Below are 23003 nucleotides of genomic sequence, written 5' to 3'. Positions count from 1 at the left end.
AAGCTGATTTGTATTGATCTCACACTTTTCTTTACCTGCAGAGTTGGACTGGCTTAGTAACCCAAGCTTCTCTACAGAAGATGCACTATTACTGCATCAGCGCACTGCAGAAGCTGTAAACCTCAGTCCTGAAAAATCACCACTAATAAGGTAGAATATGCTTCAGTATCTTTTAAAATAGCCTCTTTCTTTTGTTCTGCTTATCTTTTTTTATATGAGACCAAAATCAAGAGCTTTTAGGGCTGCTTTTCATTCCACTGTTCAGTATTTAAAAAGGCCTGAACTGAGTCATATATAAAAGTATGAATAATGCTTCCATGTCCTTTAACTTAAAGTAATGAGAAATTATACTTATGCAATTACATTCCCATTTTCTTCTTCTCACAGCTACATTTAAATCATTGTTATTTTGGAACTGGAAGGGAACTGAGTGGTCATGAGTCTTCATTAGCTTTTAAATGTCCTAAGTGACCCTTGAAATAATTTAAAGATTAAGCATCATCTTTGTGATTTCTCTGTGAAAACCAGCTCAATCAACCATTTCACAGCTAAGTTTTTTACTTTTTAAAAACTAGTTGAAGATGTGAATTAATGAAATACTACATGTATCAAGTTGTGTGGCTGTGTAGAACATGCTGATCACTGAAGTGGGTGATTATATTCTTTTATAAAAATGAGCTTTAAGCAGCCACATTTGCTGAAGAGCTAGTTTTAATACCTTCACTAGAATAGTTGCTGTACTCGGCATATAATCACTGTAACTAGCACTTAATAATGAATGGAATCAAGTTGCAGTTGCCAAGTTAAAAAACTTAGTCGCTTTTAATTTGATACAAGCTCCTGTGTTTAGGATATCTATTGATGACAGAGAATGTCTATAACAAGCACAGCTGAATACATCTTTCTTATACTTATTCTTCCATTTATGTGCATTGTGCGATGAAAATGCCATCACTGTTCTGTTTATCAGTCATACGCTATATTTCTGCTTATATTTCTTCAGATCTTTTCAGGACTTTAATGTCATAAAACTGACGAATTTACAAATTACCATTCAGATAGAATTACATAGCAAACTCACCATATTTAATTAATCTTCAAAAAAGAATTTGTCAAAAGATAGTCTACAGAGATGTTTGATCTTTTTGCCTACTACTAGGGTACGTTTTCAGTTCAGTAAAAACTAATTACTCCAACATAGTTGGTGTTTTTTGGGGGGTTGTTCTGTATGTTTCTTTTAAAGGCCTGCTAATGGTTCTCTCATGGCTTCTCTTTTCTTAGTGCCCTTCAATAAATTGAGTAAGGGTTTTTTTTGAGGTACCTTGTTTCTGAAATGCTACATTTTCTTCTATTGACATTAGGAATACTAAGACTTGTCATTCCTTTCTTCGATTAGAAAGATTCCAGAAAAACTGTTTAAATGGAGCTTTTGCTTTAATTAAGGATTAGAGAAGACCTCTGTGATTTCAGTTGATTATTAAGTATCAGCGTATATGTAGTATGTACAATGATATACATGTGTTTTGACAAAACCATCTGTCCCTTGTGTGATCTCTCAGCAAGTCGGTTGTCTGTTGGATGTAGTTTGTTACTGCGTTATGTTATATGGTAACATTTATTCAGTAGTCATCAAAAATCGTTCCTTGACTGGTGAGGTTTGAATTTCTGATCAGAAGTGATTTTAAAAGTGTGCTTTTGATAATTATTATGTAAATCATAAAGAAACAAGGAAAAAAACCTGCAGACTTTTTTCTTTTGCAGGTCACCTTGAAAGATTTCTTATCCTTTTAGCTTGACCTAAGTTGTCTTAGCAAAGTTATGAAACTTTATCAGCTCAGTCCTCTTTTTTAATTTGGTGATGGTAACAGATGGATATTTATACAGATCACACATCAAAATGCCTTTGACAATTACAATTTTTAAGACTGGTTGTCATTAATTCCAGCAGCTGAAAAGACATAGTTGCCATTTAATGCAGATTTGTATCACTTCCATGGTATGTGTTGCTGCTAACTCTCTTCTCCAAAAATTCAGGGAGAATAAAAGTAAAGGGTAAAATTTTTCTAAACTTTCTCATAGTGGTATTTCTTTACAGTTTTACTACTTGGATATATAGGTGTATATATAAATATATATACTTGTTTCCAAGCAGGACTACTTCAAGGTCAGAGTTGTCAGAGGAAAGTGATACAGATGAGACTCTGAAACAGTCAAGTAAGAAAAGAAAAAAGAAAAAGAAAAAACATCACCACTATAAGAGGGCAAAAAAGAAAACCAAAGGGGACTCCAGTAACAGTGAATCAGACCTGGACACCAAGTACATCAAGGACAAAACCACAGGAAGTGGGAGAAATAACGAAAAGGAAGCAGCAGCAAAGTATGTATTTATTAATACTATGCAAGATGTGAATTCATTGTGTTCTTGTACTTGTTTCTTCAACCGCAGGAATTAAATTCTTACTGCTTGTGGGTCATTTTTTTTTTTTTCTAAGCTGTATATGAGTAAACCTGCATTCAAAGCAATGAAAATTGAATTAGAACCACTTTTTTATTCATACCTGAAAAACTGACTAAAATATTCTGTGAAGTACTGTTCTGCAGAACAAAGCATGGGATGGCAGTAATGAAATACATTCTAAATGACATGTAGATACTTATGTTGAGTTTTTGTAAGTATCTTGTTTCCTTTCATGGATCTTCTTTTGGGAGAGTTTGAAGAGGGATTGCATGTTCTTAATTAGTGCAAAAGTCAATATATAGCTGTATTTGCCTTGTAAAACAACTTCCTCCTCACAGACTTAATGTTTCCTTTTTTTCATATTAAGACAAAGTTTGTTGTATGATTTAACATTTCTTTTATGTCCAGCCATTTATTGCTGTATGCTGTGTTGCTTTGTACTTCTTGCTCATGGTACATCTAGATGGGTATTTAAACAATTGAAACTGTTTTGCTAGAAATTTTTTGTTAATTCCCAGAGCCTTAAATTACTGTGTAATTAGTGGATATATAATTTTTTATGCAACAAGAAAATAGGCACGTGTGACTAGCATGATTTTTGAGCAGTAAAAGAGGTCCTGTGAACACACTGAGTGTTCAAATTTGCCATACCTAGCTGTGCTTTCCTCAGTCTGATAGGTTTTGGTCATTTCATTCAAAGTGGCCCAATCTAACTGGCTGCGTAAGTCAGCTTTCCCTGTTTCTCATAATGTTTGCTAGTTTGAGCAGCCAGTTTGCCTCTCTGATTCCCTAGTTCCTGTTTTTCCTTTAGCATCAGCAGCTCTGGCTTTTAATTCACAGCATTGCAGCTGCTTCTGGGGACAGAGTGAGGATTTGGTGACATTGAGGAATTGTTCTCACAGCTAGGGGTAGTCCAGGCAGTCCTTGAGTTTACCTCAGTTTACTACTTTTCCCAAGGCAAATTAATCAGGAGCTGAGAGCACAGGCTTGTGGGCATGTGTCTGTGCCAAGGGTTTTTAACATTGTTTCCCCATGGAAAATCATTGGGATGCCAAGACCATTCTGCTCTGCCCAGTCACTCTAGTCTTTGCTGGAAGGGTGTCTGGGCTGGATGGAAAGGATTTATGTGCTGAACCTGGTTTATCTGCTGTTTGCTAGGCTGGCCCAACCAGCCAGTGCTTTGCCCAAATGAAAAGGCTGAAGTTCTTTCAGGATGTCTGGTTTTACTTCTTTCCATAAATTGTTGATACTGAGAGAATACTGAGTTTTCAGGAGACTGTTTTTGAAACCTGAACCACAAAATTGCTGTAAATGCAATAGATCTTGTGAAATTTTAGAAAGCTTCTCAAGACTATAAAACCCGTTTACTGAGTTACATATTTGTGAATTCAGATTGGAAGTTCATAGTTGTCTACAGTTCAAAGGCAGGTGGCAATTTTCACTTAAGTTCATCTGTATAACTGTAATCCACAAACATCTTTGTGTGCTGTTTTATGAAATGCGTGGGTATAATTACAGCTAGTCAACACAATCCTCTTAGAAATTATCCTCTTTTCTTAATTGTAGCATCTTAGTAAGACAGAAGTAAATTATGGAAGTAGTAATATATGGCTTTTAGACTGTTTGCCAAGCAATTGATTGGCTATTACCTTTCATAATCATAAATCCAGTTTTTGGAAGTGCAAGAAATGTTTGTGTTTTGTTTTGATGGTCCTATTAGTGTATTTCTAGTTGTTTTCCCAAGTGTGTGACTGACTTTGCAATAATGGATCATGTACCATGACTCTGCATTTCTTTAGTTCATAGTAATTTAATTTACTCAGTGTTTCCTGGATTTTGTAAATACTGAATATGTGGACAAATGCTTAGAATAAATACACTACTTCTTTTCTGCAGTCCAGATAAGAAAACACCAAATCTTACCAGCAGTCGCTTGCTTTGGCTTGATGATATCCAGGCTTTCACAGCAGAAACCTTCAGAATAGACAAGAAACCAGACCCTGCAAACTGGGCCTACAAATCCCTGTATCGAGGGGACATAGCAAGGTACAATGTCTTGATTTCTATTGGTATTCCAGCTATCACGGAGTCACTGTCTCAGGATTTATTAACTTGAGTCTGGCCATGACGTTTTTATGTAGAAGGTGGGAAGATAAGGTAACTGAATAGTTTACTTCAAAACTTGACTTTGCATTAGGCGTAAATATTTTAAAAGGTGAAAGTTGGCATGAAACAAGGGGCATAAATTGCATGATTTTCTTTAACAACACTCTGTGTAGTAGGCTGTAGGCATGTGAACTTGTAGGACTGCCATCTGGAGGTGACAGCATGGGGCAGATTCAAAAGTATGATTTTGAGCTCAGAAATCCCAAGTTCTGTTACAGGTCGTCTTTGGGCAAGTGTCTCTTTTGCGCTCTCTTTATTGTTCTGTTTCTGTGTCTGAAAGGGAAATGAAGGTACCGATTATTTCATACTTGATTTGTGAAGAGGTTCACTTACTTGAGTAGTTTGATGTCCTTGCAAAACAATGTACAGGTACTTTCTTAGCAAACAGGTTCTGTGTTAGATGACCCAGACATTGTACCAAAGGTTATCCATCTTATGCATTGCTACGTTTCAAATGAGTATGAATGACATTGCATATTCAAAATCCTTAGCGGGTTACTGATACTTACTGTGGTGACCCTTCAGGACATTTCCCTGCATTAATGGAGAAGCTCATCTAAAGGAGCCTACACTGGGCTCGTGCATTATGTGTGTACACTCATTCTTGATGTTCTCAAGGAAAATTCTATATAGAAAAATACTATATAGAGGAAGTAAGGAAGGAGGATTTATGGGTTTTATTTTTGTAGTGTATATACCTTTGCAGTAAAATTGCCTGGTTACAATCCATTCCAATTTTCTGCCACCTTTGGATTGTCAGCTATTGTTTGAGAGGCAAAATGTTATTTTAGCATTGCACATCACTATGTTTGCCACTGAAACGATATTATTGGTAATATTTTAAGATGGTATTTTCCTTTCTTAATCCGTAAGATTATTGTGGTCTTTATGAACCTCATCTCTTCTTCCTCTCCACCCCCTGCCCACTTCTTGGCATATCAACTGGACAGAGGCTTAGGGATACAGAAAGACAGTACCAGACTGAACTACTGGTGTCTGATTTTGTTTTTTTTCAGTTTGAAATAATCTAATCTAAATAGCTTTAAATAATGCGGTCTGTTGTTCTTTCTCCAGGTTTGTCTACATGGCTTAAAATGATAGGAGGAAAAAACCCTTTCTTCTGCTGAGTATGACAGATATTGTTGAACTCAAAGGAAGCTTAGTATGATAATAAAAGTTGTGTTGGCACTGAAAAAATATATAAATTAAAGTCTTCAATAAGGAGAAAGTTACCAAGTTCTTTACACTTTTGAAGGTCTATGCATACATTACTTGGGTCAATTTGAATTAAAGTACTTCTTCCATACTTTCTTTCAAAAAGGAGGTACCTTTTCTAACATGTATTTTAGGAGATACTTAATTGTATTTTTCCTTCTAAGATACAAAAGGAGAGGAGAGTCCTGTCTTGGCATAGATGCAAAGAAACAGTGTATAACTTGGGACAGTTCTGCATCAAAAAGGAAGCAGTTACAGAGGCGACCTGAGCGCTACTTCACAAAGAACAATGTGAAGATGCTGAACACAGATGGGATTCTTGTTTGCAGTAAAAGTTCTTCATCTGACCCAGCTGCTTTCGTACCAGTTTTCCAAATGGAAGCTGAGGATCCTTCTGACACAACAGAGGTAAATCCTCTTGGGATTTATGATCCATCAACTACAGTGTGGCTACAAGGGAATGGGAGCAAGAGTACAGAGCCTGTAAATGCGCAGCAAGCAGTTCAAGAGCCTGTGATAAACATGAACTCCATTCTAATGACAAAAGTGGAAGAACATAACAAGAAAGTCAGAGAAAACCCAAGAGATATTAATGCTTGGATGGAATTTGTTTCTTTTCAGGTATGTGTTCTGACAGATCTGGTTGCTTGTAAGAAATACATGAACATTATATTGTAATTTAATTTGTTTAGGAGTGTGTATCTTCTGTTGGTGAAGAGTGAGCTCTTAATTCATCTTCACATGTGCCAGCATTTTTCTTGTGATTTTAGTGACGATTCTTCCTCATGTAATGATTTTTCTTTTTGTTTTAAGGATGAATTAATGAGAGGACCTAGCCCTTATGCCAGTAAGGGAGAGCAGGAAGTAAGAAGAAAATCACTGAAGTTAATCTTGGAAAAGAAACTGGCTATTTTAGAGAGGGCAATTGAAAGCAATCCAAGTAATGTTGATCTGAAACTTGCTAGGCTGAAGATTTGCGCAGAATTCTGGGAACCACCAGCTTTGATCAAAGAATGGCAGAAGCTAATTTTCTTACATCCCAATAATCCGGAGTTGTGGAAGAAATATCTACTGTTCTGTCAAAGTCAGTTCACTACCTTTTCTGTTTCAAAAATCAATAGTCTCTATGGAAAGTGTTTGACTACACTGGCAGCTGTACAGGATGGCAGCATGGTATCACACCCTCTACTGCCTGGCACAGAAGAAGCTATGCTGGGTAAGATTCTGTTTCATGTTATGGTCAGAACGGTCTTCATAGGAGTTGAATACATTCTCTGTAATAAGAGACTTCCCCATGTATTACAGGAAGATTTTATTTTTTTTAAAATGCCTGACATTCTGATTTCTTAGCTGAGAATTAAAGCAGATATTCCAACCAAATATGGATATAGCAGATGCTTTTCTTCCCCAGGAGAGTTTGTGATATAATATCCAGTAAAGTCTAATGTGCTGAGCGGTTTTATAGTACAATGTCAAGGCTGGAGAATTGCAGCCAGCAGTTGAGATGTGCTTTTCTCTTTGAAAAAAAATTACTATTTTTTTAAAAAAGGTTGGCTTGTGAAAGAAACAGTTATATCTTGTTCTAAAGTTTTATAGTTAATTACTTCAATCCAGAGAAGAGAAGGGACATGGGAAGTCTGATGTGAAATTTTGAGCATCCCAGTTCGTAGATGGGGAATTCTGAACTGTAATACCATGTGATCATACCTTTTGTATTTATTATATGCGTTTATCTACCACTTATAATTTACTATATAATTATTCCTGGAAGGGAAGCTAGTCAGATGGTTAGGATGCTAGACTGGATCCAGGGAAGAAACAAGTTCATGCTCAGTTCTGCCATGGGCTTTAAATTTATCTGGAGCTAAATGACTTAACCTATCTCATCTCAATTTTGCTTCTCTACCTCAGGGGGTCATTGTGATTATTAATCTATGAATACACTGAGGAGGCAGAAATATTAGTGTCACCAGGAATATGTTTGGGGTTTTTTTCCCTTTTAAAATTTGTTTTATATTTAGAGGAGACTATTATAAAGTGGTCTGCATTTCTTCATGTGTGGCGTAGTCCAAGGAACCTCTGTTTGTACCCAAGTCCTGTAAGTGCTGTTTGAGCAATGATGCTATCTGTTATGCCATAGCCAGTCTTAGATTAAGAAATTAATTTCAGGTGGTCATATCTGTTATGGTCTTGGGTTGATTTATCTTGGATTAGGCAGTGGTAAAAGTGCTGTAAAGGAAAAAACCTGTGCTGGCAGGTGGATATTGTTGTGCTTGATGGCTTCTAATTGCTTCAACTGTTTCTGTTTTCTAACACAGTCACTTTGTATGCTAACTACAAGGAATGATTCTCAGGACAAATGTTTTATTCAGCATCTCTTTTTTTTTTTTTTTTTTTTTTTTTTTTCTAACAGAAAGGTTATTCTTTCATTTTGTTTCCCTGCACAGAACGTTTTTTGACTCATTAAATACCGTTTGTGAACTGTTAATGAGAAGTTTAGTTTAATAGAGTTAAACTTTATTTAGTTAATTATATTAAATTGACTGACGTTTTTCAAAATACTTGTTTGCTGGCAATGTCTATAGACAGGTTAAAATGAAAATGAACTCAACTTCATTTGTGTTCCTGTTTGACTCTTAATGTCTTGTTTTTCTGTATTAAGACTGTAGTGATTTGTTTATGAATGCAGTTGGGGGTTTTGTTGTTCGGTTTGGTATTTTGTTTGTTTGGGTTTTTTTCCCTCCGCTTTGGAATTCAAACAATAGGAGTGGAGAAATTTCCAGTGGGGAGACTTCTTGATCGGAGATTATTATTTTTTTTTTAGTGACTCAAATACCTATTCTTGGGCTGAATTTGAACTGTCAGTGTACTTATTAGGAAGATTACCAAATTGTTCGTTAATATAAATATGCAAAGAGTTTCACAAATTAATTATGAGGTGAGTAGCAGTGTAGGAATATGGTAGGCTTGTATCTTCAACCTTTGACCTTTGCTAACCACGAAGTATGAGATAATTTTAAATATTGGTGGACTATGCCATCTAGTGTTCAATTCAGTATGCAGTACTATCTGCTTGGAAATGGGTGTGTGTTTTTTAAAACATGACATTTAAGTAACCAGGTAAGAATTGATTTAAAATTGTACATAACTTTTTACTTTTTGAGGTAATTCATAGTGTTTTAAATTTACTAGGAACTGTTAGTGTAAAGCAGATGAAGGTAAACATTCTCAAATTTTGTTGTGGAAAGAGTCCTGTTTTTCAAATTATACCTACTGGTTGGGGAGAAACATCCTAAAAAAATGGTCAGTTCAGCTGCAGAAATGGCTTACCATCATGGACTAAATTAAATATGTATTCATGCTGTTTTCAGCTTTTACCACAAAGAAAATGCTGATCTTTGCATTTCTTCAAATATCTTGGGGGTTTTTTTTCAGCATGCAGAAAATCTTATGCTATAATTTATTTTTGGCTCCAGTTTGGCAGCAAGTCCTGATGAGACATTCTCTACATTCAGACTATTTAAATCAAAGTTCATCTGTCTGAAGCTGAGAGGCTAGGAAAGGACATCTTTTTCAGTGTCCTTTGGACACAGTGCCCGAGTTGGTTAAAATAGTTAAGAAGATTCTGTTATATACTTAATCATACTTGTGGTGTTTAAATATCTTCAGAAATCTTAGAGTCTTTGTTATCAGAAACAGTCGCTGACTTTGCAGGAAAATCTGCTAAAATGTCTAGTTTGCATGTTCTAGCTGAATTCAAATTTTTATGTACACACATCTGATTTAAATTTGAATAAAGGTTAAAGGGATTAAATCATTTGTCATCTTTTAGTTTTAAAAAAATAAGGTGATCATTAGAAACAATTGCTGCTAACCAATATTACTATATGTATGTATCTAGACATTTAAACATTTTGACTGTTTTAACTCTCCAAAGCCAATGCGTTTGGTGAAGAAACAATAGTTTTTGAAGAACTGTTTTTAAAACTATTGATGAATTATTTAAGTCTTGATTTATGGGTTTGGGGTGGTTTTGCAAGCCAATCAAAATTTTGATTTAAAGCAATTTGGGGTTTGAGCAGCCTATTGTGTTAACTCTTGAGTGTAATTTGGAGTGATGGAGTATCTCTGAAGTCCTTGAACTGCCTGCTAATAGAGGTGTTTACAATACCTGTTATTTTCCCAGCTCTTTCATTTAAGACTCTTGTTGGAAACACATGAATAGAAAAATGGGCTTTGCTTCCCTTTTTAAGTTGAAACTTGGGGCTAAGTGTGCAGTAGGGATGTGGCAGTGATTACAGAAATAATTTGTTGGAGAGCAAGGAATAGGACTCTACTTTCAAGCAGTAATACTTTGATGTAAAGAGCAGACTTCTCTTAACTGAGTTCTTAAGCAAAGGAGAAGAAAATGGGAATGACAGTTGGAAATAAAATGGTATATTTTCAACATATTACCAGTGTAACTGTCATGCAGAAATTGTTGTAATCACTTACTGTGTGAATCATAATAATGCCCAGCATCTTCAAAGAGGACTGTGGCCCACTCTGACAGGTGTTGGATAAACTGAAGTTGGGACTATTGTGTATAACTCTTACTCATCAACAAGGACAATGCCTGTATGACATGAATAAAAAAATCATCTCTTTGACACATTTAAAGTGGGAGGTCTTAAAGTTAATTAAAACAATTCTGACATACATTTATGCTAGTTATTTGCTGTGTTTTGGATTTTGATACTGTTATGTATCAAAACCATTCTCTATAGCACTTGTGTGTGTCATATTTGGGCTGTAGCAAAAATACTGTGCAAAAAATTTATTTGAAATATTAAAATGTTATCTTCTTTACTTTACAGCTATATTTATTCAGCAGTGCCACTTTCTGAGACAGGCTGGCCATTCCGAGAAAGCAGTGTCTCTGTTTCAGGCTCTGATTGACTTCACCTTCTTTAAACCTGACAGTGTAAAAGATCTGCCAACAAGGGGACAGGTAGCAATTTCTGTTTAAATGGGTGTATGTCCTTGTGAATTACAGAGAATGCTGTAACAAAAGAATGTTGGTAAATTTTTAAGGACATAGGGAAATATTTTGAGTCGCAGTGTTCTTTGTGGTTCTTCAAGGTGATGCTTGCATTGGAAAAATGCTTGTGGGCCCTCTGGAACTACATGCTAAATGGCTGCCTCTACTGTATATAATAAAGTGTGATAACCAGTCGTTTTGTATCTTCTTTCTTGCTAATTAGAAATGAAAAAAAAAATAATCTGGCTGACCAATATCTGTGTCTAGTTAGCATTTCCCTTACTTCTTTTCCCCAAAACTACTGCTGTTTTGTTACTCTTGATGGAGAAAGCTGATAGAACCTACAGTTGCTTTCTGTTCTTGACAGTTCTTGCAAACATTTCTTAGGTTCTTAGCTACCTGTTTTCAGTAGTTCTTTGATGGCTACATTAGGAACACCTTCATGCTTTAAAGTATCTTTTATTTGGCCCATGAGATTCCATTCAGCTATTTCTGTTGAAGTACTAAATCACTTTTTCTCTTGATTTTCTCAGGATAATGTTGGGTTCGCACCCCAATAATAATCAGTACATTAATATTTACAGCGGGCTGTTGCCAGTGTAGCATCATCCTACTAAATTTTTGGGAGGTGCTTCCTTTTTAGGGGGGGGTGGGGGTGGCGCACCAGTTAGGCAGCTGGGCTACCACAGAGGACAGAAATTGAATTTTCTTCTATTACCTCACCACCTTCTCCAGCAATCACTACTGATGCTCCATTGTTTTGGTCTCTTTATTAATGGTATTACCCACCAATGGAGCAGTCTTGTAGTTTAAATAATAATGGTGTCCTCTTAAAGAGCCAAAAGGTTAGAGTTAAATCACAATTACCAGTTTGAGACATTTGTTGTGGTTACACAGATAAAGCTCAAGTTATACAACACTGCAAGATTATCTGTAGTGTTTAAAAACTCGTAAGAAACCAGGATGAAAAGGAACATCAATTTAAAAGGACAGTGTTTAAGTTGGAAAGTGCAGTTCTTGAAATAGGAAAATGCCAGATTTACAGCTGATTGCATATTGCCCTCTTACAGAAGTGTTATGACTCAGTCTTGAATTACTTGTTTCCATACTGTTTTCACAGTTCACTTTCTCACTTGGAGCAAAGAATAAATCCATGAGGAGCAGAATTAGATTTTGCAGTTGCTCTAAGCTCTGCATTTTCTGATATGTTGATGCTTGATTTTTCTTAGAGTAAATTTTTTTGTTAATACTTGTATGAAGTCACATCTCAGTGTCCAAGGTTTGGTACACAGCAGAAGCATATAATAGGACAGAGTCATTAGAGCAAAGTATCCACAAAGCAGGGGAGGAATTGATGAATCTCAAGATGATGGATTGCATGCAGGCAGTGACAGAGTCAATGATTCACTGGAAAATGCCCTGAAGTTGTTGACCACCCTGAAACCTGAGAAATGAAGGGCCTTACAGATCTTTTCCTCTTGTCCTCAGTCCAGTCATATTTATGTCAAACTGTAGCATTTTGATTTGACCATAGGTGTATGATTGTCTGAATTATCATTCCATTAGCCAAATTCTTCGTAGTCTCATGGAAGATAGGGAAAATGAGAGATTTCATTTCTGAAAGCCACACTTTGGGGACTTTGGATCCTTATCCTTGAAAGATCTGTATTAGGGCATTTGGCACACAAGTCTTCTGCTTTCTTTAAAGCCCAATACCTTTTAAAAACAACCTGTCTTCATGATTGATGACAGTCCTGCTGTGTCATAGGCATAACTGAAGTACTCAGTCGTTCCTGCTGATTCTTAAGCAGCATCGAACAAAGTCTTGAGGTACAGAAGTTGCACCCAGATATGTGATTGTAGGGTCTGGAAAATCTAAGTTGACCCAAGCAGTGTCTGTACAACAGCAAAAATGATTTTTCTCTGTTTTGTTTTGGTTGCCCCTGCCCAAAACAACAGGTGGAATTCTTTGAACCCTTTTGGGATAGCGGGGAACCACGAATTGGAGAAAAAGGAGCAAGAGGCTGGAAAGCATGGATGCACCAACAAGAAAAGGGTGGCTGGATTGCTCTTAAGCCCGGTATGCCTATGTCGATATGTGTAGTTGTATGTCTATGTGTTCTTCTAAACATTTTGATTAGAATGATACAAGCTGTTTGTTCTTGTTTTTGCATAGGCGTTTTAAAAAATACTTAGCGAGATTAAGGTAAAGTGTATCACACTTCACAAGGAAAAGCATGTGTTGAGTATTCTATGTATGATATTGTTTATGGAATATTGTTGTCCTTCCTAGGGATAAGAATTAAGGAACAGGGTATATCCTCCACTCTGTGCGGAGACTGAAGGTGTGAGTACTTGGTTGAGACCCATGCCCATCTAAGGAAGCTACTTCCCTTAACACCCTTTCATCAGACTGGTAGACCAGGTGGGGTTATAGTGTTAGATGATAGTTGCCTCAAGGTTTCCTAGCTTAATGATACCATTTCTAGAATCAGGTTTCAGTTTCTTGTAGCAAATACATAGTAGAAACAGGAGGGAAATCTTTCTTTCTCTTTGTGATGCAGAAAACAGAGGAATTGTATCCTCACTTGGCTGGAGTGCTTCTGGGTGAGCAGGGACGCAGAAAATGCCTCCCTGTGCTTATTCCCACCTTGTCTTCTGGTCTGCAGTGCTCACTGGGACTTCCTCAGACAGATGTATCTTGAAGGGAAGCAGGGGGCTGGAATGTATCTGACCAGAGATGAGCTGTCTCTGCTTTTGCTGTTCCTGCTGCAGTAGCAACTCTAATGAAGCAAGTTTGGCTCAGCTTTTAGTAAACGAGGGAACTGAAAAATGATCCTGTGCTTTCCTTGTCCCTGGATTAAGATGGAGTTTCCTTGCCCCTTATGGCTTTGACCATTTTGTCCACAAATTGAGAAGATTCAGTACAGAGAAGATGACCACTGTTGGTCTTGGGCAGGTCCAGCATATATCAGTGCTTATCCCCATGTGTGTCAAGTCCAAAAGTTCAGGTACAATCTGTAATCAAGTGTAGTCTCTGAAACTGTCAATTTCTTTCAAACTTTGGTTAGATTTTGGAAATACTGTCATTTTTCATAGAGTTGCTAACTAAAGGAGGAGCTCTAGAATATAAAAAATAGAGAGTGAAAGTCTTGCCATCACCTGTTTGTTTTACCTCAAATTTAAGAACTGGGAGTGGGAGTGTTTCACCTAGTTAATTGTAAATGTCAGGATTAAAAATTTGAAGGTGGCATAGAAATGGCCTGGTTTTGTACTCCAAAAAATAGTACAGGTAACCATAAACTTTGAGGACCTTTTTTTTTCCCAACAAGAAATAAAAAATATCTGAAAAATCTCTACAAGCTTTCCCTTAGCTTACAGGTGCTTGTCAGTTTCAGCACAGTTAATACATCGCACAGGAAAAATACATTAATTGTGTCTAATAGTCCAGAAGGTTCATCATAAAAGTGGGATGTGGTTAAGCACTTCCTTTTGTGTGTGTTTAACTACATTGGTTGTTTCAATTGCACCTTAATTAAAATACTAAAAATACCAGGTATTTTAAAGCAACATTGTCAAGCTTGGTTTGCGATGTTTAATATTATAGTACTACTTTTTACTTCCAGTGTTTTTTTCAAAATGTTTTATGCATGTGAGTATTCATAGAGCACATTTGAGATTGTATGCCCAGGTATGAAGTAAAGAACCTCTGTTGCACAAAAAGGTGACTGATTCTTGGCTGTTGCTTGTAAACAGCTTTTGATAAAAGCGGTCCACAGCCTGTCAGTGGTTTATTTTCTCCTCTGTGAGAAAGTTTGAGTGATGACACTGATTCATTGGTTCAGAAAGTCTGGAAACCTCCTACTCTTACAGAGTTGGTGTCAAAACCCAGAACTGTGATGTGGAAATTTTCAGCTCTGTCTTGTGTCTGTTTTATTAACACTTTATTTGTTTACATTTTTAAAGCAGTTAAATTGTATGTTGAGTCTGGCCTCTGGATTTGGTGGATTAATTTTTCTATAATGATTTTATGTGGGGGTTTGTGTCTTGATTTGGTTTTAGATGACGATGACGATGATGAAGAGATAGATGAGGATCAAGAAATAAAGGATAAAACTCTCCCAAAGTGGCATATTTGGTTGGATGTGGAGTATTCTCGTGAAGCAAGGCATTGGTTACCTTGGAGGCCAGACAAAACCAAAAAGGAAATGGAAGAAGATTGTGAAGATCCAGAAAGACAGGTCACTGTGATATAATAAAGCAAGGGGACATGATAAGACGAGTTATCATTTCCTTTGAATTTATTGCTAATGTGTATTTTAGAGGAGTAATACTTTTCTTCGGAAAAAATATTATTTTCTTTGTTTGGAATTCAAAATTTACCTGAGGTTTTGTGCTGAGACTTCTGAAATATATGGGAAGCTCATGGTAAACTTTGGAAAGGGCTGTAGGCAAATAGTCTGTCTTTGCTGTTTTGTGATTTCTTTCATCTGTATGTGGAAATGTGACAGAAATCTGTGTTTAAGAAGATATATGCATTAAACAAACAAATGTTTTGTTGCCTTCAAGTCAGGTGGATTTTTTTTCCTTCTTGGGAGATAGGTCAAAACAGACATTGATTTTTTTAAATAAAAATATCTTAGAATGGCCTAAGCAATAATATCTTCCAGACCTTTATTGTGTAAGTTTTCTGTGGAGGTCTTTGGTACTCGTGGGCAAAGAGATCTTGATAGCAAATTTACAGTCTGACTGGAAGAGCACATTGCTTAACTTGTCTGTTTTTAATTTGAATGACTGTTACCATTTAAATAGTAATTATAAATATTTATTGACTTAAAAAGGTTCTCTAATTACATAAATTACAGGTTTGCTGGTTTTATTTGATTGCATAAATTAATGGAGTTTGTTTTAATTTGGTTTTTTTTTAGGTATTATTTGATGATCTTGGACCATCTTTAATCCAGCTTTCTAATCCAGATCTTCAGCGTCAACTACTCTACTCATTTTTGCAATTCCTGGGAGTTCCATGTACAAGTAAACTCTTCCCTTCCAACCTCTATATTGCCATGGATGAAAATAACATCTTTGAGAGTGTGCTTTCTGATGAAAAGCCACTGACTTCTGTTGAATTTCCACTTTCTGGATTCAACAGTATTGGTCATATGGACACAATGCTACGAGGGAGACATCACATAGGCCACTATAAAGAAGGAGAGGAGTTCATACAGAATGTTTTTCATGTTCTATTCCTGCTATTTTCAGGAAAGGAAAAATCCAACCTGTCCATTTGTTGGTTACAGTATGAAATATCTAAGGTAATGAGGAATCTGCATATAATCACTTTTTTGATATGTGGCTTTCTTGTGTATTAATGTTTATATTGACTTTAAATATTGATGAAAATCAAGTCTTGTAGAACTAAGTATTCACATCAGGAAATGCCGGTAAAGATTGCACTGGGAGTAAAAACCCCCAAAACAAACAAAACCACCCCTTTTCTTCAGTATATGTTACAGTGGCATACATGTAGCAAAACATTTTTTGCCGTTTTGGATTAATGTTATATGATACATTGTATGCCAGACAGGAATGCATGCAAGTGATTTTCTACATGGCAAAGTGAGTCAGCTAGGTGCTTTCACCAAACTATTCTACTAAGTGCATAATACTCAATACTATGATAAGAGCATCTTACCAAGAAACTACATCCTATACAAGTTACATTTGTAGTGTTGTTGAAGGAAGTAGCACTTTATCACTTGAATACGGATCTGTTTAGGTAAAAATGCCCACAGGAGGATGAGAGTCCAGGTTGTCTTCCTAACGCTTCAGGAAGTTTAGTATTGTGTTTCCTTACAGAGAAGTTCCCTGTCTCTTACCCAAACTCTACCTGACCAGAAGATGTGTGATTTTCCCACCCCATGTGCAGATTTGTCTGTCAGCACATTCGTCATTGTGAAAAGCTGCTTGGTGGTTTAATTGTACTAGTCATAAATTGTGTCTGGCCAGACAAGTTAGTTAATTTTCCTTTTCTCAACCATTACAGGTTAGTAGCACTTTATTTGAGCAGTTGGCCCTTTAAAAGAGTGAAATTTGATATTAATGGCAGAGGCAGGAGAGTGAGAATTCTCTGTAATTTGGCTGTGTTCAGGGGACTTGACAACAAGCAGTTGTGACAATTTACAGCACTCAGTAGCAACAGATAAGACTGTGGTGAAATATGGAACGATACAAAAACAAACACAGTAATGAAATTAAAAAATGCTGTGAGGTATGGTGGGTTTTTTTCCCTTATTTCTCCCACTCCTCTCAAAATTTGTTCTGTTTTTTCTCCCCTGCAGGTAGTTCAGTGTCTCCAAGCGAAAAAGAAGAAGAAGCTGAAAGCACAAGGGAGGAAGAGCAAAAAGTTGGCCAAGAATCTCCTTAAAGCACCTGACAACCGAAACCACCTTTCTCTCTGGAAATTGTATGCCTACCTGGAATGGCTGCTTGGTAACATTGACGATGCCAGGAAGGTATTTGACACAGCTCTTTGCACAGCAGGGACAGAAGGATTGAAGAGTCCCCAAATCTGCAGCCTCAGTCTGCTTTATGCTCAGCTGGAAGTTGAACTACTAGAAAGTATAGAAGGAGCTGTTATGTCACGTGCTGTTCATATATTGACCAAATTGGCTGAAAGTGGACCATATGTGCCATATAGTGGACAAGTGTTAGCTGTAAATGTCTTGAAAGCTCGTAAAACATATGAGCATGCACTGCAAGATTATTTAAGTAAACCACCAGTTTCTGATCAGGTTGGTGATGCTAATCAGCTGGTTAACTTGGTTGGTTGTTACGCACTGTTCCAGTATTTGACTGTTGGGATTGATGCTGCAGTATTAATATATGCACAGACTTCGGAAAAACTTGAAGCTCTTGGTCCACAGAAATGTGAAAATACTGGAGAGAATTTTGGCATTCGAAATTTTTCCACTGCTCTTGAAGCTGTCACACTGCTGCATACAAATTTGCTCAGATTCCACATGAAAATTAGTGTTTATCCTTTGAATCCTCTGCGAGAGGCACTAACAGAGGCTCTGAAACGGTATCCTAGCAACCGGTCCCTTTGGAGGTCATATATCCATATCCAAAGGAAGTCTCACAGTGCTAGCAAAGCACGAAGATTTTTTGATGGTGTCACAAGGTCTACTAACTCTTTAGAGCCATGGCTGTTTGCAATCCAAGCAGAGCAAATGAGAAAAAAACTCATTGAGAATGTCCAGAGGTAATATCTTGCAGCTCTTTATGATTATGCTTTTTTTAATCTGTCTAATCACTTAATAGAGGAGAGAAAATGCTATCATAGTTCTCATTTTGTGGATGAAGAGGCTGTAGTTAGGGAAGGTTATTTGTTCAAGACTGAATGGTGAGTCAGTGGCAAAATCTGGAACAGAATTAAAGATCTAGGTGATAGTCTTACGTCCTTTCTACTGGATCAGATTGTGTGTTGCTTTGTGTTTACTTACTTGGTACTGACATCAAGATGGTACGCATTTGAGTCGTTTTTAAATAGCTAAGAGTTGCCTTAGATGGCCAGGGTGGACACTGTGAGCTTAGAAACTGCTGCATTTTAATACTACAGCAATAAGGAGTGTAATACGGAGCTACGCTGCAGTTCCTGACTGAGCTCACTGCCCTGCTTTACTCCTGGATCACGGAATACAGTTGTGGCAGATCTGTTTCCATAGTGAGTACTTGAGAGCTTGGTTTTCATATGGGTCTGTTGCTAGGTAGAAGAGGCTGGAAATTTCCCGAATCACAGTGTGGTTTGGGCTCCGCTTCTGGGAAAGGAGAAAAGGACAGGATATGTGGGGAACTGAAGGTTCATTCTTAAAGCTTAATCTCGAACTGTTGTCTACCCATTGCTTGGAACTACCTCTCCTACATCTCTCTAATAACATTGGTGGCTTCGTTCTTTGTGTCTGCACATAGCAACAGAGATTTCTAGGAAATGTTATCTGGAAGCTTTACATAGCTGTAAGCTTATAATATTCATGCTTGAGGAAATTACAGAATGATCACTATACTTTAAAATGACAGTGCGCCCACTGCTTTGATTGCCACAGTCTGGCAACAGGCATGCATACATGACAGTGACATTCCTGAGCTGTCAGTATACTTCATCCTAAATTGTAATAAGAATTCTACAGCCACCAAATATAAAGGAGGATTATAATTTGATTTACTGTTAATTACAGACTGACACTATGATATGGTTCATTATTGTTAGTGGAAACTGATGTTAAAATTCCAGAATGATGATTTCCTCTGTGACATTCCAGATTGTTCTCCGCCAGCATAGCCTTTCTTATAGGTTGTATTTGTACAGAGACAAGTTGGATGTTGCAAGAGCAGAGTTGTACTACTACCACACAGACATAAATGGCCTGTCACACATAAAACACTAAAACTAGTGGTTTATGATGTTGTGAAAAACTAAGAAAATATCTGTACTATGTGTGAGTACTTCCTATTTTGTTTTGGTGCGTGGAATTCCTTTAAAGAAATGAACGTGAAGGGTAAAGCAGTAGTGTGTATGTTAGTGTGAGGTACAGTGCTCCCTGCTGATGTCTGACTCTGTGCAGGGTAGATTACATAGTTTTCCCTCATGGCAAAGGTTAAGATGAGAAGAACTATGACCTCAAAGACCCTTGGAAAAAGAGGCAAATTGGGAGCAAGTGTTGAGGTTGAGTGGAACAAGCTGGCAGGCCAAGAGAGTGCACACCAACAGAAGTGATACTGCTGTGAGTGCTCCAGGCTGTTTCATCAAGCTCAAGCATCAAAAATAAGCCAGTCTGTATCAGCTGTACATGAAAATCAATGCTTCGGTGAAAAATACATGCCTGCTTTTGTGTTATGCCTGGAACTTAGGGGATTTGAATCTCTGGGTGAAAAAGAAAGTTACTACTGTAGTCGTGGTTGAGGTACAGAGCCTTGACCTGAGACCAACATAATGGTCTTACAAAGGTGATGGGTAAATGTGAAGAGGCTTGCCTGGGCACCAGGAGGCGGCTTGCTGACCTAGACTTGGATTTAGTTTGAGCTGCTGTGGCAAGTCTGGAATGATACGCAGTCTTGAATGAAGATTAAGATCGGTGTTTTAAGATCGTATGATAGTGGTGGATTATTGTACTCCTGTTGGACAGGATTGGTTTTTTACATGCCAAAAGAAATTTCACAAAAATACCTCGTTTCTGGTTTTTTTAACTGATTTTTTTCCTGTATAGAAATGTGTTGATTAGATTAACAAGTGCTGAAAGTCTCGTTTATAACATTCAGAGTTTGTAGCATGAAATGCAAAAACCTGGCTATATACAGTGCTATGTGAACAGGGACAGCACATTGATTTTTACCCTCTCTTACCTGGATGTGGTCCTTTAGCTTGGGTTTAAGGGTTTGTGGTTTCTTTTTTCCTCTGTTACAGGGCAGATGTTGGTGAAATACATTCTACGATTCCTGAAACTGGGTTAACAAATCGGATTGTAGCTCTATTTGAACACGCAGTTCAGAGTGAAAATGGTACCCATTGTCCACTGCTGTGGAGAATGTATTTGAACTTTCTGGTAAGAAGACTGTCAGGGTTTTTGATTTGTTTTTACCGTATTTGGAATTTCTCATGAACACAGCTGCAGTACTAAATGCTGCCATACCTCTGTGATTTGCAAGGTGATATATTTGAATTGTAATGCTGCTTACTGCTGGGAATATTAAGGTAAATGTAGATTAGATGGAGTAATAGCTTCTGACAGTTTGGTGTTAGTATAGATGCAGGCAAGTTATTGTGGCTGCCATCTTACGTAGATTAAAAATATGTCATAAGATGTCAATAGATGCATTTGACCCAGCATTAGTCACAATATAAAGGTAAGTGGGCAGGGGAGCAAAATTCAAGAAAAGAGGAAAGAAATTGTAGGGACTTAGGATTTTATTATTGTTATGTAAGTAAAATCAGCACAGATTACGTGTGTTTATGCTTTAGACCTACTTCAGGGTTCTGTAAGGAAATTACAAGGACTTTGATATTTTGGTCAAATCTAGATCCTGATTTTGTGTAACTTTACAGAACCACAGAATGGTTGAGGTTGGAAGAGACCTTTGGAGATCATCTTGCTCAACCCCACTGTTCAAGCAGGGCCACCCACAGCCAGTTGTCCATGATGATGTCTAGATAGCTTTTGGATATCTCTAAGGATGGAGACTCCGTAACTCCAGGCAACCTGTACCCCTTGCAGTATTGTTGTCAAATACAGGCAAAGGCAGTGACTTTAATTGAAATACTCAACAGAGGCTCTTTCTGGTAGTCTTTGTTCCATTATTTGTAGGACAAGTAAAGTCCTGACACTCCTTAAAGACATCTCAATTACATTGAAGAGTGTAACCAGTGTCACCAGTCAAATTGCATAGCTACCACAATATATAGTAATAAGGATTCCTTAGCAGAAGTGCTGAGTTTTCCAGCAGTAACTTCTTTGTCTCAGAGATAACCATTTTATTATTTCAGCTATTACTGCATTGAAGTATGAACATTTTTTTTCTCACAGACTTCACTAGGAAAAAAGGAAAAAAGTAGAGGATTGTTTTATAAAGCACTTCAAAACTGTCCTTGGGCAAAGGTAAGCATAGAATAGAAACCTGTCATCATACTCTTAATTCTTGGAGTTCTGTATTTGGGGGGAAAAAAAAGTTAGACTTTAGTAGTTGTCATGATTTCTATGCAATTGAAATGAGAGATTTCTGAATGAGAAATACTGTAAGATTTTCTGCAAGTAAAATGGAAACGGAAAAAAAAATAGTGGTCAGTGGTGTTTGCTTTTCAGAACAGAAAGATGTTGCATTGCATGAGGCAAGGAGATAAATTCCTGTCTGTGTCATCTAGAAGTGATTGTGTCTTTTAGACTTTTATCATGAGCATGGTAGTAGCAAAAATATATAGGCAAATAAAAATGTGTTTAGTTAATAGTACAAGAAATTGCTCAGGAACACCTGCAATTCCTCAGGTAACATCTGTATATGCTGCAAATGCTCCAGCACCCCTTGACCTATGTTTTATCTTTTTGAATAAAATTATTTAGTGGGAGTTGGAAAAGATTTGATTAAACATTACATTGCTGTCACTGTAGAAGTACTAATTTGGTTTGTATTGTATTAGAGAAATGTACGATACTTACGTTCTTACTATAGAGTTTTTCTGCATATCTACGTACTTTATACTGTTTCTTGCTATGATGGAGAGATGGCACAGAAAGTGTTCTCATTGTCTTTCTAGGTGCTCTACATGGACGCAGTAGAGTACTTCCCTGATCATCTGCAAGAGACGCTTGATCTAATGACTGAAAAAGAATTGAGAGTGCGGGTACCTGTGGAAGAGCTGGATCTACTATTAGAGGTTTAAAAGACTGTAGAAGAGTGGCGAAAGTACAGAAGGTAGTTCTGAAGCAAAGTTAGACCTGTCTCTTTTCAAACAGGAGCTCTGTTGAGAATTGGGTACTATGTACTTTTTTTAAAGCTTTTATATAAATTGCTGTCAAAATGGAGTTCTGCTAGCTGCAAGTATTCTGGAATAAAGTACTGCATTTTGCCCACAAAAATGCATCCATTTCTTTGAAGTATTGCTGGCTGCTACAGGAGGATACCCTCTTAGAAGGAGCCTCCTGTTGAATGTTGCCCACATTTCTTATTCTGTTGTTTGAAATTACATTCCCTAGAGTTCAGCAGGAATTCAGTACGTGCCAGCTATGGTTTGGTGAGCAGCACAGGAAATAAACATCTGCCAGATGGATGCTCCACTGTTCTCCATTTGGCAGGCTTCAGTAATTTCCTTCAGCTTGGTATGTGTGTGTGTGTATATGTAACTACCAAGTCAAACAGCCGTTAAATCTGTACAAGCAGTTACATTTGTACATATACTGTTAGTAAAAGCTAAGTCTTTGCTTAAGCAGGCACCTGTTTTGGACTTGGACTTGTATGTTTTAACAGATGACCATTTTAATATAAATATTTATGAGAAATATACCTGAATATTTGAAAATTCAAAAGGAACTTGAATTATTTATTTCTTAATTTAATAGAACTGTGAGTGTATTAAAAATGAAAGTGTATCTATAA

General features: G+C 37.0%; 1 protein-coding gene across 3 annotated transcripts in view; it reads left to right on the top strand.

Moving 5' to 3' along the window:
* NRDE2 (NRDE-2, necessary for RNA interference, domain containing) overlaps positions 1–23003 on the top strand; it is a 30483-nt gene extending 7480 nt beyond the window's left edge. For 2 of the 3 annotated variants that reach the window (XM_056345710.1, XM_056345711.1), the window contains exons 2-14: positions 42–150; positions 2153–2377; positions 4355–4504; positions 6004–6460; positions 6653–7055; positions 10696–10829; positions 12819–12939; positions 14922–15100; positions 15788–16174; positions 17201–18123; positions 20323–20461; positions 21440–21511; positions 22165–23003. In XM_056345710.1, coding sequence (XP_056201685.1) covers positions 42–150; positions 2153–2377; positions 4355–4504; positions 6004–6460; positions 6653–7055; positions 10696–10829; positions 12819–12939; positions 14922–15100; positions 15788–16174; positions 17201–18123; positions 20323–20461; positions 21440–21511; positions 22165–22290 — 3425 coding nt within the window. In that variant the 3' untranslated portion in view covers positions 22291–23003. Of the gene's footprint in view, positions 1–41; positions 151–2149; positions 2378–4354; positions 4505–6003; positions 6461–6652; positions 7056–10695; positions 10830–12818; positions 12940–14921; positions 15101–15787; positions 16175–17200; positions 18124–20322; positions 20462–21439; positions 21512–22164 lie in introns of all 3 variants that reach the window. The other variant, XM_056345709.1, reaches the window with a different exon arrangement.

The sequence above is a fragment of the Falco biarmicus genome, chromosome 7 (assembly GCF_023638135.1).
Source record: "Falco biarmicus isolate bFalBia1 chromosome 7, bFalBia1.pri, whole genome shotgun sequence".
Classification (NCBI taxonomy): Eukaryota; Metazoa; Chordata; class Aves; order Falconiformes; family Falconidae; genus Falco; species Falco biarmicus.
This window is presented reverse-complemented; position numbering and strand designations above follow the sequence as displayed.